The sequence below is a fragment of the Perca fluviatilis genome, chromosome 7 (assembly GCF_010015445.1).
Source record: "Perca fluviatilis chromosome 7, GENO_Pfluv_1.0, whole genome shotgun sequence".
NCBI classification, from domain to species: Eukaryota; Metazoa; Chordata; class Actinopteri; order Perciformes; family Percidae; genus Perca; species Perca fluviatilis.
In genome coordinates, this window is record NC_053118.1 from 37,265,163 (window position 1) to 37,286,626 (window position 21,464).

At 42.2% G+C, this 21,464-nt stretch overlaps 1 protein-coding gene across 1 annotated transcript in view; it reads right to left on the minus strand.

Moving 5' to 3' along the window:
• LOC120562575 (collagen alpha-6(VI) chain-like) overlaps positions 1-21,464 on the minus strand; it is a 66,244-nt gene that overhangs the window by 15,802 nt on the left and 28,978 nt on the right. The window contains 20 exon segments of the mRNA XM_039806351.1: positions 62-98; positions 1,451-1,486; positions 2,483-2,545; positions 2,630-2,692; positions 2,813-2,848; positions 3,831-3,881; positions 4,060-4,122; positions 7,551-7,613; positions 8,127-8,189; positions 11,665-11,727; positions 12,740-12,775; positions 13,249-13,302; positions 13,681-13,746; positions 14,614-14,676; positions 15,274-15,327; positions 16,751-16,795; positions 17,420-17,446; positions 17,825-17,896; positions 20,415-20,468; positions 21,187-21,279. Of these exon segments, the coding sequence (XP_039662285.1) occupies positions 62-98; positions 1,451-1,486; positions 2,483-2,545; positions 2,630-2,692; positions 2,813-2,848; positions 3,831-3,881; positions 4,060-4,122; positions 7,551-7,613; positions 8,127-8,189; positions 11,665-11,727; positions 12,740-12,775; positions 13,249-13,302; positions 13,681-13,746; positions 14,614-14,676; positions 15,274-15,327; positions 16,751-16,795; positions 17,420-17,446; positions 17,825-17,896; positions 20,415-20,468; positions 21,187-21,279 (1,102 nt within the window).

The window sequence follows — 21,464 nt, forward strand, 5'->3', positions numbered from 1 at the left end:
ACCTTTACAAAGTTATATTCATATTGTAGCCCAAATATGACAATTAAAAATAAACACTCACCACAGTTGTCTCTGATGTAGGTGATCATCTGGCACTCCTGAGATAACAGAACATATGTTGTGTGTTAATACATTTAATATTTCCCTTAAAGGTTCACTATGAGTTCGTGCATGGTTTCAGCACAATTTCATTTTTTTTTACTGGGGTATTATAATTTATATATATTGTATTGCTAAGGCTTGCGTCGCTATAACCCACCAGACTCCATATAAATAAACAGTACTTTAGGCATCCTAAACCCACCAGACTCCATGTAAATAAACAGTACTTTAGGCATCCTAAACCCACCAGACTCCATGTAAATAAACAGTACTTTAGGCATCCTAAACCCACCAGACTCAAAGTATGAGAAATAAAAAGTCAAAAGAAACGGTAAGTGGTACTATGCTGTTCTCTGGTCTTGACCTGTATGCATTTGTGGTGTCTTGTAAGCCCATCCATCCATTCCCTATTTCTATTGTTAATTAATTGTAATCTCTCTCTCTCTGTCTCTCAGTGAATGTGTGAACTATGTATGTCAATACAGCTACTGCTATTAATACTTAGCTAGTGTTATTCGGATGTGCACCAAGTAGCTATTTGGCACATAAATAGGTTCCATGAGCGCATAGCTGGTCTCAAATCTCTCCTGAACACACCATGAAAAAGCCCGGTCTCGGGAGACAACACGGGTCGTAAACGTCAAACAAACACTAGGGGCACAGGCTGTGCACAAAAATACAACAAACCACTCCAGCCAATCACCAACAAGATGGTTGGGGGAGGGGCGAGCTTGCTCTGTTTTGTTTGAAATTTACTTGGAATGTCAACAGAAGTGACGTCATGCAGGAACTCATAGTGCACCTTTAATGTTGTTTAAGGTAGTATTCAGACCCATTGCTACAGGAAAAGTACTAAAACATACAGTGAAAATACTCCACTACAAGTAAAAGACCTGCATTTAAACCCTTAGTGCAGTAAAAGTATGTATGTTGCAGTTAAATGTTCCCTGTCAGTGTTTTTTATATTACAACTTTTTTTCTTGAAATCATTTTTGACTTTTTTAAAGCTTGCATTTTCCAGCTGATCCAAGAGGCTTTTTAAAGACTTTATTTAGCTTTAAGAAGGAGGAGGAGTGTCTCCATTGTCCTTCAGTTTATCACAAAACATTCAACGTCAACACATCTTGAGATCCGTGGTTTTCACTGGACAGGAAGGGGAGAATCTGGAAAGAAACTAAAGCTGTCAGACAAATGTAGTGGAGTAAAAAGTACAATATGTACCTCTGAGATGTAGAGGAGTAGAAGTAGAAAGGAGCAGAACATGGAAATACTCAAGTACAAGTACCTCAGATTTGTACGTCAGTACAATACTTGAATAAATGTACTTAGTTACATTCCACTGACTTACACTCATGGCTAGGATTCCAGGAGGACCTTTGGCACCCTGGATGGAAGGAAAGGAGAAATATTAGTAAACATATATCATTATTATTTCATACTGAGATTATGATAACCACTGAGTTTTCATTCTGCTTGCTCGGTTGGGCAAAAGACTCAAGTAAACTGTTATATTTGATCTTTATTTACAATGTATGAACACATAAGGGACAGTACCATATCATAATTTACGTTCATACTGAAAGTAGAGGCTAAATTAAATAAAATAAATAAAATCTGATTGCAATAATTAACTGACCCGAGAGGCAGCGGTTTCTATCTGTAATTAGTTTGACAGCTTACATTTTTTTGTTACCCTCACTTCTACTTTGTCATAAAGTTTGAGTTGGAACATTTGTATTTTTTTGTTTCTAAACCGACAATAACTATCGAACAATAACCCAAACGGAATCTGTGGAATTTAGCAAACTGTTATTCTGCTTGGGGTGGAGATGTGTTAACATTATGTGCGGAAATCATCTGCGGAAATCTGCTTGCGCAGCTTCCCATATCGCCCTACAAATGAGACATGTTTTGTGCCTTTGGATTCAAACTTTCATCATCACAAAAACTCAACTCCAAGGGCCCTATTTTAACGTTCTAAACGCACGACGTGAAGCGCTCGGCGCAAGTGTGTGCACGAGCCTAGGAGCATTTTACTAATGCTCTGTTAAAATAACAATGAAATGCTGCGTTATTGACTTTAGACCAGGTTTTGGTTGGTCAATGGTGCGATCACTTCCCGCTGCCTCTAGATAGCAATACGCCCAGAATGCACCTGAACACACCTCCCTGTAAGACCAGCACACCCAGAATGCACCTGAACACACCTCCCTGTAAGACCAGCACACCCATGGGCCACAGATGGGCACAGGCGCTGGATGGGAATTTGACAACTGTGTTGGTCTTAAACTAGCAAAGACACTGTGCCGCGTCGGGTGCCAGATAGGGCCCTATGTCCATAAGATAAGATTGTTAAATAGGGCCGTGAATGTCTTCTCACCCTGTGTCCGTCATATCCCGGTTCTCCAGCCTCGCCTGGCTTTCCCGGCCGCCCAGAGTTCCCCTGGAACGATCAGACCAGAAATGAATTAAGTCACAGATGAAGCAAAAACTATTAAAAATAAAGAGCAGGGATGTTGTGTCTCACCCCTCGGCCATAGTTCCCTTTACGTCCGGGGTATCCTTTGGTTCCTTTCACACCGTCCTCACCCTGAAAACACAACACGGCTCAACAGTTTGGACTCCAACGGGCTACCTCTTTTTCCCGTTTTTTGGGCTGTAGCGTTCAGTATTATTTAGATATCAATTCTCAGAAAATAGATGGACTCACGACTAGTCCAGGGTAACCAGGGAAACCAGGATCTCCCTGTAAAGAGAAGGAAAAGGAATCATAATCTCACTCTGACATCAGGAGGATTTTTATAAAATGTCAGATATTAAACGCTTTCCAAGCACCAATTCTTACTTTTTATTTTATTAGAACAAAAGAGAAACGAGTGTCAGGTAGATAACGTAGCACCGTATCCTCATTCAACAGTTTGAATGAGATCTTACGGAAGGTTATGCACATGTTTTTTGTGCGTTATCCCAAGAACATCCAGCAACACGAGTGACCCAGAGTCCTTATGTTTCTTCTTCGCAGAGCTATAGCTCTGCGATTCCCTGCAATGTCCTGCCGCGTCCTGCTGCGTCCACTGCATCCATCCATGCTCTGCGGCGCCACGTTACATCCCGCAACACCCTCCTGTGCCCTGCTATGACATGAACTACAACGACTACCTTGTAGTCACTGTTCCATTATCCGTTTTATGACTGCCACTGTTCATCACACCCCCAAATCGCCACTGTCGCAATAGCCACTGCTAATGCTTGCACTTGAGGGAATTACTGTAATTGTTGGGGCTTTGGAAATTATAGAGTGCGGTCTAGAACTACTAACAAAGCTACTGGGTTAGGTTTAGGAACAGATTCTAGACTTTCTAAATGTTATCGGGCAAAATGGATCCACTTCTGACAGTGAAACGAGTCAGTTTGAGGGGGTTGTGCTGCTCATAAAAATGTCTGATTTACAGACATCTCTTTCTCCATGTAAGTCTGTGGGGAAAAGTGTTTTTTGGGACAAAGGGCATCGACAGGGAAGCTGTTTTCCCTCTGTTTTGGCCATGTTCTATCCCAGCGGCCTGATTTTAATCCCCTCCTCTTCTCATGCAGAGCTTAAAGGCAGCAGCTGGAGCATCAGCTGTCTATACACATTAAACTAACATTTACACAACATGCAAACAAGGCCGCGCTCACGTTCTCTTTGAAACATTTCCTGATCTTGATGAGTTGGTAATGGTCAGCTCTACCTTAACACCTTTGGATCCTTTAGTTCCATAACCGTCTTGGCCATCCTGACCCTGAAACACACACAGACAGACAGACAGACAGACAGACAGACAGACAGACACACACACACACAGAGACACACAGAGACAGAGACACACACACACGCACACACACACATGGTCAGAGTCACTGAGTGAATGATAAACACAGTTTAATTACACAGTAACCAGCTATTGTTCAGCTCCTCACCGGCGGTCCTATCGGTCCCACTGGTCCCGTACTCCCCTTAACACCCGGGTCTCCTGGTTGGCCCTTCAACAACAGCGACAACAGCAGTTTTAGAAAACACACATTTTATTGTGAAACTATCCGAACATGATTGTTTGATGCAGGGGCCGGCCCGGTGCATAGGCAGTAAGTACAGGCAAATGCTAGGGGCGCTGGCAGTCCAAATGAGTAAAGAAAAGTTGAAAACGATAACAAAAAACACACCAAAATGGCGGAAAAAGCGACAAAAACAATGAAAGAAAGTGTCAAAAACACAAAAAGCGACAAAAACGTCAAAACAAAGTGCCAAAACGACAAAAAAATAGAAAGTAAAAAAAAAAACAGCAGAAATAAGTGTAACAAAACGTTAAAAAAAGTGATGAATGTAGGACAAAAGCCCCAAAAAACGTCTGGAAAAAACCCCAGCTGATAGCTAGCCTAGGGCACCAAATAGATTAGGGCCAACTACGGTATTGTGGTTCATATGCTATCATCTCCTGTGAGTTGGATATATACATAATTTTCTTTCGAACAAACACTCTTTTCACTTTCTGTAATTGACGTAATGGTAGAAAGATAAGAACGAGTCCCTAGGAAAAGGAGGATTGGTTCAAGCTAGGTTCATGTAGATAAATCTAAAATCTTTGTGGGAAAACAGATGAGTGGTCAGAGATTTCACAGATGGGAATGGGAATGTAACATATTCACAACATTACTCATTCATCAAACTATAATTAACCGCTGTGTTGTCTCACCGCTGACCATGACTCGTTGTCCTCCCGGCTCAACACTTTTTGGATGTTTTAAAGGCTTTTTTTTAATTTTAGTGCCTTTTTCATTGTAAATTTACAGTAATATACTGGCAGCAGCTTTGCCAGTAAACTAGAGAGACTGTGGGCCCTATTTTAACGATCTAAGTGCATAGTGTGAAGCGCCGGGCGCCTGGTCCTAAAGGGTTGGACTTAGTGTCTTCATTAATCAGAGATGTGTTTTGGGTGTAACATGCAATCAACCAATCAGAGATCATCTCCCATTCCCTTTAAAAGCCAGGCGCGTTTGGACCTTGGAGCATTGCTGTTATGATGGAGGATTTGCACCGTAATATTTTTATCTGTAATCTTCTGCATGTGTGTGCTGCTGTGTGTGTCCCTGTGTGTGTAACAAGCATAGTGTGTGCACGCTGTGCACGAGCCTAGGAGCATTTTACTAATGCTCTGTTAAAATAACAATGAAATGCTGCGTTATTGACTTTAGAACAGGTTTTTGTTTGTCAATGGCGCGATCACTTCCCGCTGCCTCGAGATAGCAAAACGCCCAGAATGCACCTGAACACACCTCCTTGTAAGACCAGCACGCCCAGAATGCACCTGAACACACCTCCCTGTAAGACCAGCACGCCCAGAATGCACCTGAACACACCTCACTGTAAGAGCAGCACGCCCAGAATGCACCTGAACACACCTCCCTGTAAGAGCAGCACGCCCATGGGCCACAGATGGGCGCAGGTGCATTTGCTATTTAAACGACGCGGGCGCTGGACGGTCTGGTCTTAACCTAGCAAAGACACTTGCATCGGGCTTTGCCCTGTGCTGGGGGCAAGATAGGACCCTTATACTCTTTATTGATCCCTTTAGGAAATTACAATTTACACACAGGCCTGAAATACACACATACATGCTCAGGGGTCTCATTTATAAACATGCGTTCGAAGTGCGTACGCCACTTCCCACGCAAAGGTTGTGATTTATAAAAAACAAATATAAACACCTCCAACTCAAATCTTAAATAAAAATTTGTTCTTAATATTTAATCGGCGCTGTCTCGCCGTCACATTGTCCGCTACGGAGCGCAGGAGGAGGAGATGGCCCGACTGCATGGAATACAGGATATCATCAAATACCCTACCATTAACTGCAAAACACAGTGTTAATAACTAAATATCTGTCTTTAAAACTGTGCATATATCATCAAATGTCAAAGTCTGAAAATACAGCTGTTAAGTTCTCGCGCAATCATTACACTTAATGTCCTCGTTATCAGTCCGAACTTTAATACTGTTCATAACAAAACCTGCATGAAGAAAAGTGTGTTTGCCTAAAACACTTCATTTCGTCTTCAAATTGTATCTCGGGGTGGGGGATACCACTAGTTGATGCTGTGATTTTAGCAAGTTGTTAACAATCACAAATTGTTGTAAACATATAAATACTGCGGTGACCCCCGTGCGTAATGCTGCATGATGGCACTGCTGGCCCTGCAGGAGGACTACGCTAATTGAAGAATCAGGAGAAAAAGAGGGTTCAAGGACAATGACGACGACTGGCTAATATGCCGATTTAGATATTCTAAAGCTGAGCTCTTGGATCTATGTACTGAATTTGGTCCAGTAGAGAGGGCAACGCGCCGGAACCGTGCCATATCCCGGTCCAAATACAGGTCCTCGCCACTTCTGCGGGAAACCGGCTGTATCCAGAGGGAAATGTCAGACAGATAAGTGTTTTTTTTTAAATAAATATTATATATAATCTTCAACTTTATCACTAAGGCTTGTTTGGATATAATATATAGTTTTGTTAAATCTTATCACATACATCTGATATATCGAAGCTGTCCCCGAGTCCCGTAATGCCTGCCGTTTTGGACGTATTATTAATATATGTAGTCTATAGATCAAGATTTTGCTTTTTCTCTGCCAGTCATCATGATTCGGTGTAACAACTGTAACAACTGTAACAACGGTGTCATTCATATACTGATCAGCATTCACGAGGTGCTTTGCATTGACTATTTATGGTTACAAATGGGCGTGCACAGGGCGGGATATGAGGCTGATCCACGTACGCACGCTTGTAGGTAATCTCTGATTTATAAAGGGAACATTGCTTACAGGTGTGCGTACACGGTTTTATAAATCTGACTGTTTTTTCGGCGTACACCATTTTGGTCTTTTGCGCGTTCGTACACTTATAGTAAGGATCCTACGCACAGTTTTATAAATGAGATCCCAGGTCCTTTACATGCACTAATGGAGAGATGTCAGAGTGAGGGGGGCGCGTTGCTCAAGAGCACCTTGGCAGTGCCCAGGAGGTGAACTGGCATCTCTCCAGCTACTAGTGCACCTCTGTACTTGAACCAGCGACCTGTATTTTCAACTTAATTTGAGACTTTTTAAGACCTTTATGAATGGAATTTAACATCTACATCACGACATAAAAGTACAACGAAATGCTGAGTACTTGCAAAGTGAATGAATGTATTCAAATTGAAAAAAAGCGACACAGAGTGATAATGATTTGTACATATACAGCAAATTATATTTGGACGAGCGAAGGAAAGAACTACATCACCACGGAATAAAAGAAAAACGTTTCGATAAGCCTGTCAAGACCTAGAACACAATACTTCACGGCCTGAAATTTTAGACTTTAGACCCTGTTAAAAGTTACAATCCAACACAAGATGAGGTCACACACCTTCTGTCCGTTAGCGCCGCGACGTCCAGGTTGTCCTGGGTCTCCAGCTGGTCCCGGGCCACCCTGCAGAAAAACCAACAGAGTCAGAGAAGACAAGAGAGGAGAGAAGGAGAGGACACAAGAGAGGAGAGAAGGAGAGAAGGAGAGGAGACAAGAGAGGAGAGAAGGAGAGGAGACGAGAGGAGAGAAGGAGAGGAGACGAGAGGAGAGATGGAGAGGAAGATGAGACGAAAGAGGAGAGGGAGAGGAGACGAGAGGAGAGAAGGACATGACACAAAAGAGAAGAGGAGAGGGAGAGGAGACACAAGAGCAGAGAAGAAGAGGAGACAAGGAGAGGAGACAAGAGAAGAGAGGAGATGAGACAAGAGAGGAGAGAAGGAGAGGAGACAAGGATAGGAGAGAAGGAGATGGAGAGGAGACAAGAGAGGAGATGAAACAAGAGAAGAGAGGAGACACTATTCAGCGTTTGCTGCGTTAATTACTGTCACATTGTGAAGTTCAACCAAAACGTATATCAGTTATTAATATAAATAAGTATGAATAATGAAGTGGACGATGGTGGGGTGATGTACCGACCTGAGGTCCAGGGAAGCCAGAGATTCCTTTCGGTCCGCGGTCTCCGTTTCCTCCCCTGCGTCCCTGCAGAGACAACAGACTGGTTTAGGTTAAGGACACGTGTTGCGTGTTATTTATACCGGGCCTGGTTAGGAGAAATGGAAAATACATGATGTTGAGTATATATCGTATTGGTCCGAATATAAGACCTTCCCAGAAAATAGTCTGAAAAAGTAGCCTGAAAATCCAGACCCAAATCCGAAAGATTAAGGGTCTGGCAATGAGTAATGAAAATGGCCCAACTCGAGGGGCGGTACCAAGCATGCATTTGAAAATCTCACTGCACGCAACTGGATAACACTACGACCAATCACAACAATACATGGGGTGACGTATCCAGAGCCCCATACGCTTAGTTACCAGAGGAGCTAACTGGTAGATTAAACTCTTAGCTACCAGAGGAGCTAACTCGTACATTAAACTTTTAGCTACCAGAGGAGCTAACTGGTAGATTAAACTTTTAGCTACCAGAGGAGCTAACTCGTAGATTAAACTTTTAGCTACCAGAGGAGCTAACTCGTAGATTAAACTTTTAGCTACCAGAGGAGCTAACTGGTAGATTAAACTTTTAGCTACCAGAGGAGCTAACTGGTAGATTAAACTCTTAGCTACCAGAGGAGCTAACTCGTAGATTAAACTCTTAGCTACCAGAGGAGCTAACTCGTAGATTAAACTTTTAGCTACCAGAGGAGCTAACTCGTAGATTAAACTTTTAGCTACCAGCGGAGCTAACTGGTAGATTAAACTCTTAGCTACCAGAGGAGCTAACTCGTAGATTAAACTTTTAGCTACCAGCGGAGCTAACTCGTAGATTAAACTCTTCCGTATCCTGTCGGCAAAACAGCAGAAACGTCCATTTTTCAAAGGAGCGCCGTCTTCTGTTTAGATAAAAAGCCAAGTCTAACTCCTTCATTGTAGCAGCCAAAGCCGTTTCAGACAACTGGAGTTCATCTGTAGCCATCTTGCAATGTTTACTGATGACTTGGACGTCGCAGCGCTGTCGTCATCTCTTTAGCTTGCCTCTGGCCCGCCTATATCAGATACACCGATGTGATTGGTGCAGCTCGGCTAGAAGGGAATAGTTAATGAGCATCATTACTGAATGCCAGTGTGACTCGCTGAGCAAATTCAAATTGTGCTCTCGTGAGAACTCTGGATTTCCAGGGTACGGACAAAGTCGTCTTATAATCGGGGTCTAGACTTTCAGCTGTTCAAGTCGCAGAACATAAGGGACGTCAGCTGTTTCAGCAGCCAATAGAGAAGTCAGCTATAAACTCTAGAAATAAAATGATCCATAATCCATAATCCATTTTATTTTAATGTTACAAACAGCTGGATGAAATGGCAGCGAGAGAGTGAAGAGAGTGAGAGAGAGACTGAAGAGAGCGCCCAGCGGCGTTAGAACGAAGCCGTGAATCAGAGAAATAAAACGTGTCGCGTCTTATAATCAGGGTCGTCTTATATTCGGATCAATACGGTAAGTTGGGCTGAAATACAGGGCTCCAGTGTCTAGGATATATGGCTAATAGCTAACATAGAAATCTAGACGCCCCCTAGTGGCAGCAAATGTAATTTGCAGCCAGGGTCAGTCTAGCAACTCTCCGTTGACTTGCGAGCTGGAAAAAACAAACTTTAGTCAGGCCAATCACATCGTGTATAGAGTCGGTGGGCGGGCTAATGGCTGCTGCTGCTGGGAACAGCGCTCTTCTGGAAGATTTCGAGTTAAGCTTTTCTTTGACAAAAGAACGGCACTGAAATCATTCTTAAATATTTATGGGGTTTAAAGTTTAATCTATCAATTAGCGTTGCTCTGGTTGGTTGTAGCGCTATCCTATCGCGTGCAGAGGGAATTTGACCCCGCCCCTCGGATTGAGCCCTGTCAATGGTGAGTTCCACCATTGAACTTGTATGTTAAAATTTGCACTTGTAAAAAATATTCAAACGTGATCTGAATTTGAAGTCACACAAAGAAAAAAAAACACATAGAGCTTGTAAAAAAAAATCTGAACTTGTAAATTGAAATATGCACTCGTAGAAAATATTCACACACCTGTATTCTGAATGTGAAGTCACAGAAAAAATATACACAAATGTGTAGATTGATATTTGCATGAACACAATGACAGCTGCAAACTTGTAGTGCAACATTTACTCTTGTACTTTTTTTTTTAAATTCAGGTTCATTTTCCATAACAACCACAACTCAGTGAAACTTCTGAAAAAGCCTAGTTTTGATTATTACCCCCGCACCATAAATTACGCCTTACACACAAAGACACACAGTCTGAACTCTGTTTGTGAAGATAAACTCTGCACCGCTTCCTAAAATGGAGGTCCCAGCTGTGATTGGCTGTGGGGCTTTCTAGAAGAACACAGAGTTGATCCTAGATTTCATTTTAATGACATTAAATCATTTCAGAAGGGCCTTCTGTAAACAGGATGTGACTGCAAAGACAATGGATGGAAAGTCTAAAGAGACTCAGAGGACGAGCTGAGAAACAAAAGTGTCTGTGTGAGAAGGAGATGCAGAGCTCTGCCAAAAACTGGAAGCTGGTTGTGTATCTGTTGGCCAATTTTCTCAAAATAAAATCCAAAATAAGCAACAGAAACCTTTAAAAAAAAGTGGCAAAAATGTTGGAAAAAGTGACAAGAACACTGAAATCGCAACAAAAACTTCTAAAAAAGCCCAGTTTTTTTTTCTTTGGTCACAGGTGATGCCCAATCAGCAGAGACGTGTTTGTAGTAAACTCGTGGTAATAAAAGGCAGAGTTTAGTGATGGTTCGAGTAATTTACCTCTATGACTCCTTTGAGTAATATGTTCGCAAGTCATTGCATATTAATAGTTTAGCTGACAGGACCATCGGCCATCTTTAAATGACTAATACGCCTGAATGATACAGGTACACTCGTACTTATTAGGTTATGTATCAAACGATGGATTGAAAGTTTAGCGCACACCAGAAGTTTTGTAAATAACACTTGCCTGCTGGCTTCGCTCTCTGCTGTTGCTGCTGTTGTTGCTGCTGTGAGTCTAACTGCAGGTAGCGCAGCAGCAGCAGCAGAGAGCAGAAGAGAGAAAGGCAGTGTTCATAAACTTCTGGTGTACTTTACAAACTTTCCAATCCATGGTTTTATGAGTACGTACAACCTATATGTACCAAGGTAGACCTTTGGGTATCATTTCCGGCATTATTAGTGGGTCATTTAAGAGATACAAACGTGGGTCCATTAGCCCCTGCGCTAAGCTATTCAGCGGCTAACGCTACTCTACGCTAACTCTCCCAATGTTAGACCCAGGTGAAAAAAGCTTCTGGGGGGGTGTTTGGCTCGAGGTCATGGTGCAAAGGACCCTAGGGTGAATTACTCCGAACCATCACTTTAAGCACACAGCAGGGGGTTCAACGCACCCCCGTTTCAGTTATAAGAAGAACGCGTTGCAACGTTTTGTCGGCACTGAACGCGCCCTCTTGTTGATCTGGCTTCATGCTCGTCACTCACCTGTGGACCAGCGGCTCCTGGGCTGCCTGGAAGTCCTGGCTCTCCCTTTGTTCCCGGTTCACCCTGCAAACACAAACACGGTTTAAAAAGAGTATTTCAGCGTGGAGCGGACACACAAACCGTTGTCTACACAGGGTTCAACAACAAAGGTTTCCCTTTGGCCCCGGGAAAGTAAAACGCTACAGCGGGCAAGTAAATATAACATATAATACATGATTGTTATATTTACCTGCCCCGTCTGGGCTTCATGTTTTGGGCATTTTAGGCCTTTATTAGACGGGACAACTGAAGACAGGAAAGGGGGAGAGAAAGGGGAGAATGACTTGCAGCAAAGGGCCGCAGGTCGGAATCCACCAGGTAAACTACACAGACCATTATTGACGCTTTTGACTTTTTTTTAATGGGTTTTTTTCCGCTTTGTTGATGTTTTTTCTTATTTGACAAGTTTTTTCTATTTTTTTCCTCGAGAAAAAAAAAAAAGTGTATAGGGGGCCAGTAAAAGTTTACTTTGGGCAAGTAGAATTTTGTTTTTACTTGCCCGACCGGACAAGAGAAAAAAAAAACCTTAGTGTTGAACCAAAGGGGGTAAGCCTCTCTCCACAACGCGTTGCTCCTGTGGCGCCATGATGCTAACAAGCACTCACCTTCTGCTAGCATTCCATTGACTCCCATTCATTTTGATGTCACTTTGACAGCGAATAACTTTACATCTTTTCTATTGTTTATTTCTAAAGAAACACGACAATGTATAAAAGGCTCCATTACCTTGTGTTGTACCTTTGCCAGAACATGGCAAAATAATCGTTTTTTCTCGATTATACTATTTTGGTGATCGTTGGGAGCCAAAATCGAAATTGAAATCTAAATTCAATTAATTGCACAGCCCTACGTCACATCTACGTCTTCAAGCTCAGCTGGAGGCTGCTCAGTAACGCTCAGCCAGCACCGGGAAAGAGACTTCTGATATCCTTCACCGGTCTCGTCCAGAGACACGGGGTCTACTGGTCCATTTCTTTAACTGTCTATGGTTGAACATTGCCCACAGAACCGAGTGGTTTTTGACTTCCTCTCCTACCTTCCCTCCCCCGGAGCCTCTTCTTCCATCTGGACCCTGCGGAGCAGAAAACATTTAAAGATATTATTCACCGTGACAACATTAAAGGGTAACTTCAGTGACTTAATTTGAACAACAATCTTTGAAATTCAATATTAAAGATACTTTATTGTCATTATATGAACACAACAAAAATTACGTGCAGCAGCAGTAAATAACTAAATAAATATAGATAATAAAAAATAAGAAGATTTAAAAAACACACACACACAAAAAAAAAGTCCTGATTATTTACATGGAGTCTGGTGGAGTTTGGTGATGGTGATTTCGGGGCTGTTTCATGTTAAACTAAAAGGATCTTACTCTTTAACTAAAAGCTCTATCTCTGTAGAGATCCTTTCATAATGTTGTCAGACACTTAGAATAATAATCTGAGTCCGTAGCAGCGGCAAAACAGAACTTTTAGTGGACCTTTTGTTCAACATGAAACAGCCCCGAAATCACCATCACCAAACATTCGCTAATCTCACCGTGTTTCCAGGGTCTCCTTTATCACCTGAATCCCCGTCCCGTCCAGGGGAACCCTGTGGATTTGAACACATTGTGATTTAAAATGAAAACATTTCCTTTAACTAAATATGATTCATATTGACTCATGACAGGTTAAAAGTTAAGATGCAGACTTTCTGCAGTGTAACATTTGATTCAATATGATTATTATACATTTGTACAAACATTTTCAGCATCTTACTGATATATTACTAATGACTTTAAATTAAAAATACTTTACCTATATATATATATATATATATATATATATATATATATATATATATATGTGTGTCCGATCATTACAGGATCACAACTCATGTCTCTGATTGGATGGTTGTTGCAGAAATGCTTTGTGGGACTTGTAGTTGACTTGATGCCATCAGCACAGAGGCAGTGTGTTTGATTCTCACCGGTAAACCTGGGTAGCCGCGCTCTCCTTTGGGTCCTCTGGCGGTGTTATCAGCCCCCGGTTCCCCCTGTCCGACCACACACAAAGACACACAGTCTGAACTCGGTTTGTGAAGATAAATTCTGCACCGCTTCCTAAAATGGAGCTCCCAGCTGTGATTGGCTGTGGGGCTTTCTAGCAGAACACAGAGTTGATCCTAGATTTCATTCTAATGACATTAAGCCATTTCAGAAGGGCCTTCTGTAAACAGGATGTGACTGCAAAGACAATGGATGGAAAGTCTAAAGAGACTCAGAGGACGAGCTGAGAAACAAAAGTGTCTGTGTGAGAAGGAGATGCAGAGCTCTGCCAAAAACTGGAAGCTGGTTGTGTATCTGTTGGAGAATTTTCTCAAGAAGTTACAGCTGAGTCCAAAATAAGCAACAGAAACCTTTTAAAACAAAAGTGGCAAAAACGTGGCTGAGCCCCGCTGGACTTTGCTTTTAGTTGTAAGTGTTTGTTAATATGATATGTCGGATGTGTGTGGGGGTGTTATGAGCCCATTAAACCCTTCTGTTTTTCTACTGTAAACATTGAGAGTGAATGTTCTTTTCACAGCAACATCCATACGTGCAGACTAGGGCTACATTTACATTGCTACGTTTTGGGTTTCCCCCTGACAGAGAGAGAGAGAGAGAGAGAGAGAGAGAGAGAGAGAGAGAGAGAGAGAGAGAGAAAGAGAGAGAGAGAGAGACAGACAGACAGACAGAGGGAGAGAGACAGACAGATAGATAGAGACAGCGAGAGACAGAGAGAGAGAGAGAGAGAGACAGAGACAGACAGAGGGAGAGAGACAGAGACAGACACAGACAAAGAGAGAAAGAGAGAGACAGAGAGAGAGAGAGAGAGAGAGAGAGAGAGAGAGAGAGAGAGAGAGAGGAAATTTGGGACTCACCGGATCTCCTCTGAGTCCTCGCTCTCCTTTCAGCCCCCCCTCCCCTCTGATACCCGGGATACCCTGAGGACGACACATGAACCTGTCAATCATCCAGCCGGGGGTCAGAGGTCAACGCCTCCCAGCCAATCAGTGAGGACGAGACATTAACAATTCTTATGTCGACAAAACAACTACAATATTTGCAATAACACAGAAACAAGTGTAATAATTAATAATACAATGTTCTGCCAGTATAGTATATATTTTATTTGAATTATTGTCTATGATTATTAGGGCTGCAACTCAACGATTAATCTGCAGATTATTTTCTTGATTAATCGTTGAAATGTCCAAACTGATGTCTAGTTGTCTGTAAATGCCTAGTTTTGTACAAAACTTAAATATATTCACCTTAATATGATATAAAAATGAAAAGAGCAGGACAATCTCCATATTTAAGAGGCTGTGCCATTTCTTGCATTAAAAATGTCTTTTAACGATGATCAGAATAGTTATTGGCTGGACTTATCGTTGCAGCTCTAATCAACGCATTCTCTTCTCTTCATCACACTCAATCCAGATCAAATCTTTGATAAATATAAAAACAATAATCCCTCCGCAGCTCAAACACAAAGTACCTCCATGCAGGGAAATCTACATAAATATATTAGTTTTTACTGGGTTTCCTGGGTCTCCTCTCGGTCCTTTAGCTCCATCTGTTCCCGTCAGTCCCTGAAGACACACAACCAACAATACATTTCATATACTGCAATATACTATACTCTGTTATTATTACAATGCAACTTGTGTGGACTAAAAGGAGGACTGCTTTGTATCGATGCTTCTCTGGAAGTGACATTCCCTATTATTTATTATTTTGTGTGTCAGTAGTTTTGTTTTATGTATTAAATGTTTAGTTCTAGTTGGACTATTCTGTATTGTTTGTGTGTAGAGTATGTTGTGTGTGTGTGTGTGGACATTGGACCGGAAGCCATGTCATGTGTGGGATGGGATGACACGTAAATTAAATATCATATCATATATGAACTAGTGCTGTCAGTTAAACGCGTTATTAACGGCGTTAATGCAAACCCATTTTAACGCCGTCAATTTTTTAATTAACGTTCTTTTTGGCCTAGCAAACTTTGTAGTTTTTTTTTTCACATGCTGTTGCAACAACTAGTAACGTTAGAAAAACTACAACACCACACCGGATCTAGCTAGACCGGAAACACAACAAAAAGCACGAAGCACACACTGGTTTGGGCTCGCGAGCCGGCCAAAGAGTAGCAGGCTAACGGTACGTTTTGAGTGGATGGCGAGCGTGAGACGCCAAAATGGATGCCAATAAGATTCTGAATGGAAAGTTTACTTTAAAAAAGTTGCCAAATGGTTACATTGACAAGACCAAAGTGATGTGTGTGTTTTGTCGTCGTGAACTGAGCTATCATCGCAGCACATCCGATCTGAAATACCACCTGATGGCCGAGCACACAGCTGATGGCCGAGCACACAGCTGATGGCCGAGCACACAGCTGATGGCCGAGCACACAGCTGATGCCAATTCTCAGCCCCCTCGTCAAAGCCAGGCGACAAAAACACAAAGCGAGCCGATCCACTTCTCTATGTTGATAAGAGCATTAAAATGAGAAAAAAAATAATGGGACAAAAAGAAATCAAGGGACATTTAGAATAGATAAAAAATATGCGATTAATTGCAAGTTAACTATGACATTAATGTGATTAATCCCGATTAAATATTTTAATCGTTTGACAGCAATTCTATGAACTATACTGTATCTTATAACCCGACCCACACGGATTCAGCGGTGATCCAGAATGAAAATCTGCAGAATATTTTGAGTGGAGATGTGTTAACACTAATTTGTGCAATATATGCGAGAATCTGGATAATTCTGCACCCATAGACTCCATGCAGGCCTTCTACTGCAGACTGCCTGTAACAGAGTGTAGCATCACTTTACCTGTGAATTGCTTTTTATATTGAAAAATGTAACAGTTTATTGAGGAAGGAGGCCTGAATCCCCCGCCAAATACGCAAACCTAAATCTTCCACAAAGTTAGGTTAAGCCCTGATAGCAGCAATGTGATCTGAAATTCGGGAGAAATGAACAGCATCGGCATTCATCCGTACCTGCTCTCCGTCGATTCCGTCCAGTCCGTTTTCTCCGTTCTCCCCCTGCAGCAAGAATCAACCGTCACATCTTTGTTTTTCATGTACATTTTTATAGGGACAAGCAAGGGCGTAACTTTGGGTTCAACATCCGGGGTTCAACATCCCAAAAAGTTTTGGGGGGGAAAAACTCGAAAAAAAAGACAAAAACGTTGGGCAAAAAAGCGTCAAAAACCTCGGAAAAAATACTCGAAAAAAAGACAAAAACATTTCGAAAAAAAAACTCAACGTCAAAAGGCGACAAATGTCAGAAAAGGCATGAAAAACGTGAAAACTTGCAAAAAAAATAATGTGTTTTTTGAAAATTAAACCATGTCAACCTATTGTGATATACCTGAGAATGAGCATAAGATGAGCACTTTAAATAAAAGACAGTAGAGAACAAAATCTCACCAATAGATCCACACCTTAAAATGCAAAACCCACACAATAAAAATCACACAATAAATGCCCATAAAATACTACTTATCACGACTGCTGCCTCTTCAAAAACATATCTCTGCTTCCCTCCGTTAATAAGACCAAATTAACCAAACTAAACTATTTATCTCCAAACTAAAATATTTATCTTTGTCCAAAAAGGTTCACTTCTTGGCCTGAAAGACTTTACATTCCTGCAGAGTCACTCACCCTGTTGCCCGAGACTCCTCTGTAGCCCTGCAGACACAAACAACAGGATTTAAACACATGGACAACATCTGACAGGACACAAAAACACATCCTCAGAATAATTATCAACATTGTTAAGCCATGTGTCACAGGAAACTTCCTTTTTGGTCTGGAACGATAAGATTTAGTCCCGATTCGATTCTTTTGGAGGATGTTTTGTAGCCAAAACACATATTTTTATAATGTTAATAATTTTAATAAGCCACGTGTCTGGTCTCCAGCCCCGTGTCTGGTCACCAGCCACTCAATAGATTTTTTGGGCAGGTGAGTGAAACGATTCTACCTGCCACTTACATATTTTTAGCAGCATTTGGCTGGTTTATGGTGCTAACTTTGACTCCCCCTTGATTAAAATGATATAAAAACCTTTTGTCCTCTGGTTCCGGGACAGCCCTCGATGCCCTGTGGTCCGACGGGTCCAGGCGCCCCTCGCTCACCCTGCGACACACAAACACAGCGAGCAGTGACACAGCGGAAACACAAACACAGCAAGGAGTGACAGCGGAAACACAAACACAGCAAGGAGTGACAGCGGAAACACAAACACAGCAAGGAGTGACAGCGGAAACACAAATACAGCGAGGAGTGACAACGGAAACACAAACACAGCGAGGAGTGACAACGGAAACACAAATACAGCGAGGAGTGACAGCAGAAACACAAATACAGCGAGGAGTGACAACGGAAACACAAATACAGCGAGGAGTGACAGCGGAAACACAAACACAGGGAGGAGTGACAGGGGAAACACAAATACAGCGGAGAGTGAACAGAACACAAATACAGCGAGGAGTGACAACGGAAACACAAATACAGCGAGGAGTGACACAGCGGAAACACAAATACAGCGAGGAGTGACAGCGGAAACACAAATACAGCGAGGAGTGACAGCAGAAACACAAATACAGCAAGGAGTGACAACGGAAACACAAATACAGCGAGGAGTGACAACGGAAACACAAATACAGCGAGGAGTGACAGCAGAAACACAAATACAGCGAGGAGTGACAGCAGAAACACAAATACAGCGAGGAGTGACAGAAACACAAATACAGCGAGGAGTGACAGCAGAAACACAAATACAGCGAGGAGTGACAGCGGAAACACAAATACAGCGAGGAGTGACACAGCGGAAACACAAATACAGCGAGGAGTGACACAGCGGAAACACAAATACAAATACAGCGAGGAGTGACAACGGAAACACAAATACAAATAGCGAGGAGTGACAGCGGAAACACAAATACAGCGAGGAGTGACAGCAGAAACACAAATACAGCGAGGAGTGACAGCGGAAACACAAATACAGCGAGGAGTGACAGCGGAAACACAAATACAGCGAGGAGTGACAGCAGAAACACAAATACAGCGAGGAGTGACAGCGGAAACACAAATACAGCGAGGAGTGACAGCAGAAACACAAATACAGCGAGGAGTGACAGCGGAAACACAAATACAGCGAGGAGTGACAACGGAAACACAAATACAGCGAGGAGTGACAGCGGAAACACAAATACAGCGAGGAGTGACAGCAGAAACACAAATACAGCGAGGAGTGACAGCAGAAACACAAATACAGCGAGGAGTGACAACAGAAACACAAATACAGCGGGGGTGACAGCAGAAACACAAATACGCGCGGGTACAGCAGAAACACAAATACAGCGAGGAGTGACAGCAGAAACACAAATACAGCGAGGAGTGACAGCAGAAACACAAATACAGCGAGGAGTGACAACAGAAACACAAATACAGCGAGGAGTGACAGCAGAAACACAAATACAGCGAGGAGTGACAGCAGAAACACAAATACAGCGAGGAGTGACAGCAGAAACACAAATACAGCGAGGAGTGACAACGGAAACACAAATACAGCGAGGAGTGACAGCAGAAACACAAATACAGCGAGGAGTGACACAGCGGAAACAAAAAACACAACGAGCAGTGACAGCAGAAACACAGACAGCGAGCAGGGACACAGCAGTTTACACTACAGTCCAGAAGCTACCAACAGGTGCAGCTAACATGTTTCCATGCACATAATATTCAAGATTTTGCTCTTATACTGAAAATCCCCCTAAGCTGTTTACAATGGCTAATGAAGAGAATATTCCACTAATATTCCTGTTTACATGTAGCCATGCAAAATAGGATTTTCCCAAAGTGTTCCAGCGGTGGAGGACTTGTGAACACAGCCTCCCTCTTTCATTCCTTCTTGAAAACGTCGGGAAAAAGTGTGTTGGGAAAACCCAACTGTCCCGTTCTCCTTTTCCTAAACCCAACCGTCGCTTTCTTCTTTTCCTAAACCCAACTGTCCCGTTCTTCTTTTCCTAAACCCAACTGTCCTGTTCTTCTTTATCTAAACCCAACTGTCCCGTTCTTCTTTTCCTAAACCCAACTGTCCCGTTCTTCTTTTCCTAAACCCAACTGTCCCGTTCTTCTTTTCCTAAACCCAACTGTCCCGTTCTTCTTTTCCTAAACCCAACTGTCCCGTTCTTCTTTTCCTAAACCCAACTGTCCCGTTCTTATTTTCCTAAACCCAACCGTCCGATTGTTGTCCAGCGTGTCATGTAAACGTACCTTTTCTAAGCCCACCCACAACCTTAACCTAAGTGCGTCAAAAGTGACGTCAATAGTCCCCAGCGCGTTTAGATGAAGCAGGTTTAGATATGACGCTAAAGGAGACTTTTAGCGTCAATAACAACACCAAAGGCACCTGACCAAGCGTCCATATTTTAAGCGATGGGAGTGAGAATGTGTTGGAACCAAATAAAACCTAGACTTTTAAATAGGAACAAATTTACTTCCACATATTATATTTCAGACCATCTAAAGATGATTCCAGCTGCATTTTTTCACCCCTTCTCTTCTTCCTAGTGTCATCCCACCCTGACCAAAATTGGTATGAAATGCCGAGTAAACTCTGTGCAGATAGCCTGAATATAGAAGCACTTACAGGAGCTCCCTCGTCTCCCGGGAAGCCCGGCTGGCCCGTCTGTCCAGGCGAACCCTGTTCAGAGAAACACACTCAACAAGATCAGGGGCAGAAACACAAACACAAACGGCAAAAAAAAATTATTTACTTTCTACATCTGTCTGTAAACAATCAGGGTCCTCGAGGATAAATAAAGATTACTTTCTACACACAAACTATTTTCATAGAGCAATAAAACATCTGGGAGGTTGGCTACAGTAGATATACTGTATATAAACTGTATATATACTGTAGGTTGGCTACAGTAGACATACTGTATATAAACTGTATATATACTGTAGGTTAGCTACAGTTCTACCTATATAGCTAGACTATATATATATATGTATAACTCTAGCAATTATGCAATGATTCCATAAATCTGTACGACTAAAATATGTTCAAGCTTCAAGCTCGGCTGAGGACCTTTAAAACTACTTTTTAATTCTGAAATCACTTGTACAAAATACTCTCATTTGACTTATTTTATTTGGCTCAAATCGCAATAAATCAAGCCTGTCAGCATTGATTTATGAACAAATAGAAATGTTTATGCATCTTACATATTGTAATTGCACTGGATATGTGGACATCTTCCAATAAAACAACTTTACATTAAAGACTAAATGAAGCGGGCCTGGTGTGAGTCTGCTAGCTCTCAGCTCAGACCAGCCTTCTTTTTAGCCTTTTAACACGTTTTCCCAAACGTTCCTGACATCATGTTTAAAGTTTAAAAAGTGTGTATTTCAGTCACCTTTGACCCCAGGGGGCCCCAAAGGCCAGGGATGCCTTCATGTCCCGAACATTTGCACATGACGTTGCAGCACTCCCTATCTGATACTGCGTCCTGCAGTAAGTGAGAGCGAATAGAGAGCGAGAGAGAGAGAGAGAGAGAGAGAGAGAGAGAGAGAGAGAGAGAGAGAGAGACAATGTATATACTGTATGTCTGTTTCATTCTTCTCTGATTTTACTGTTTGTGCACTTTGGATACCTGCTGGTTCCTGTGAAGAATGATATGAATAAATGTTGATT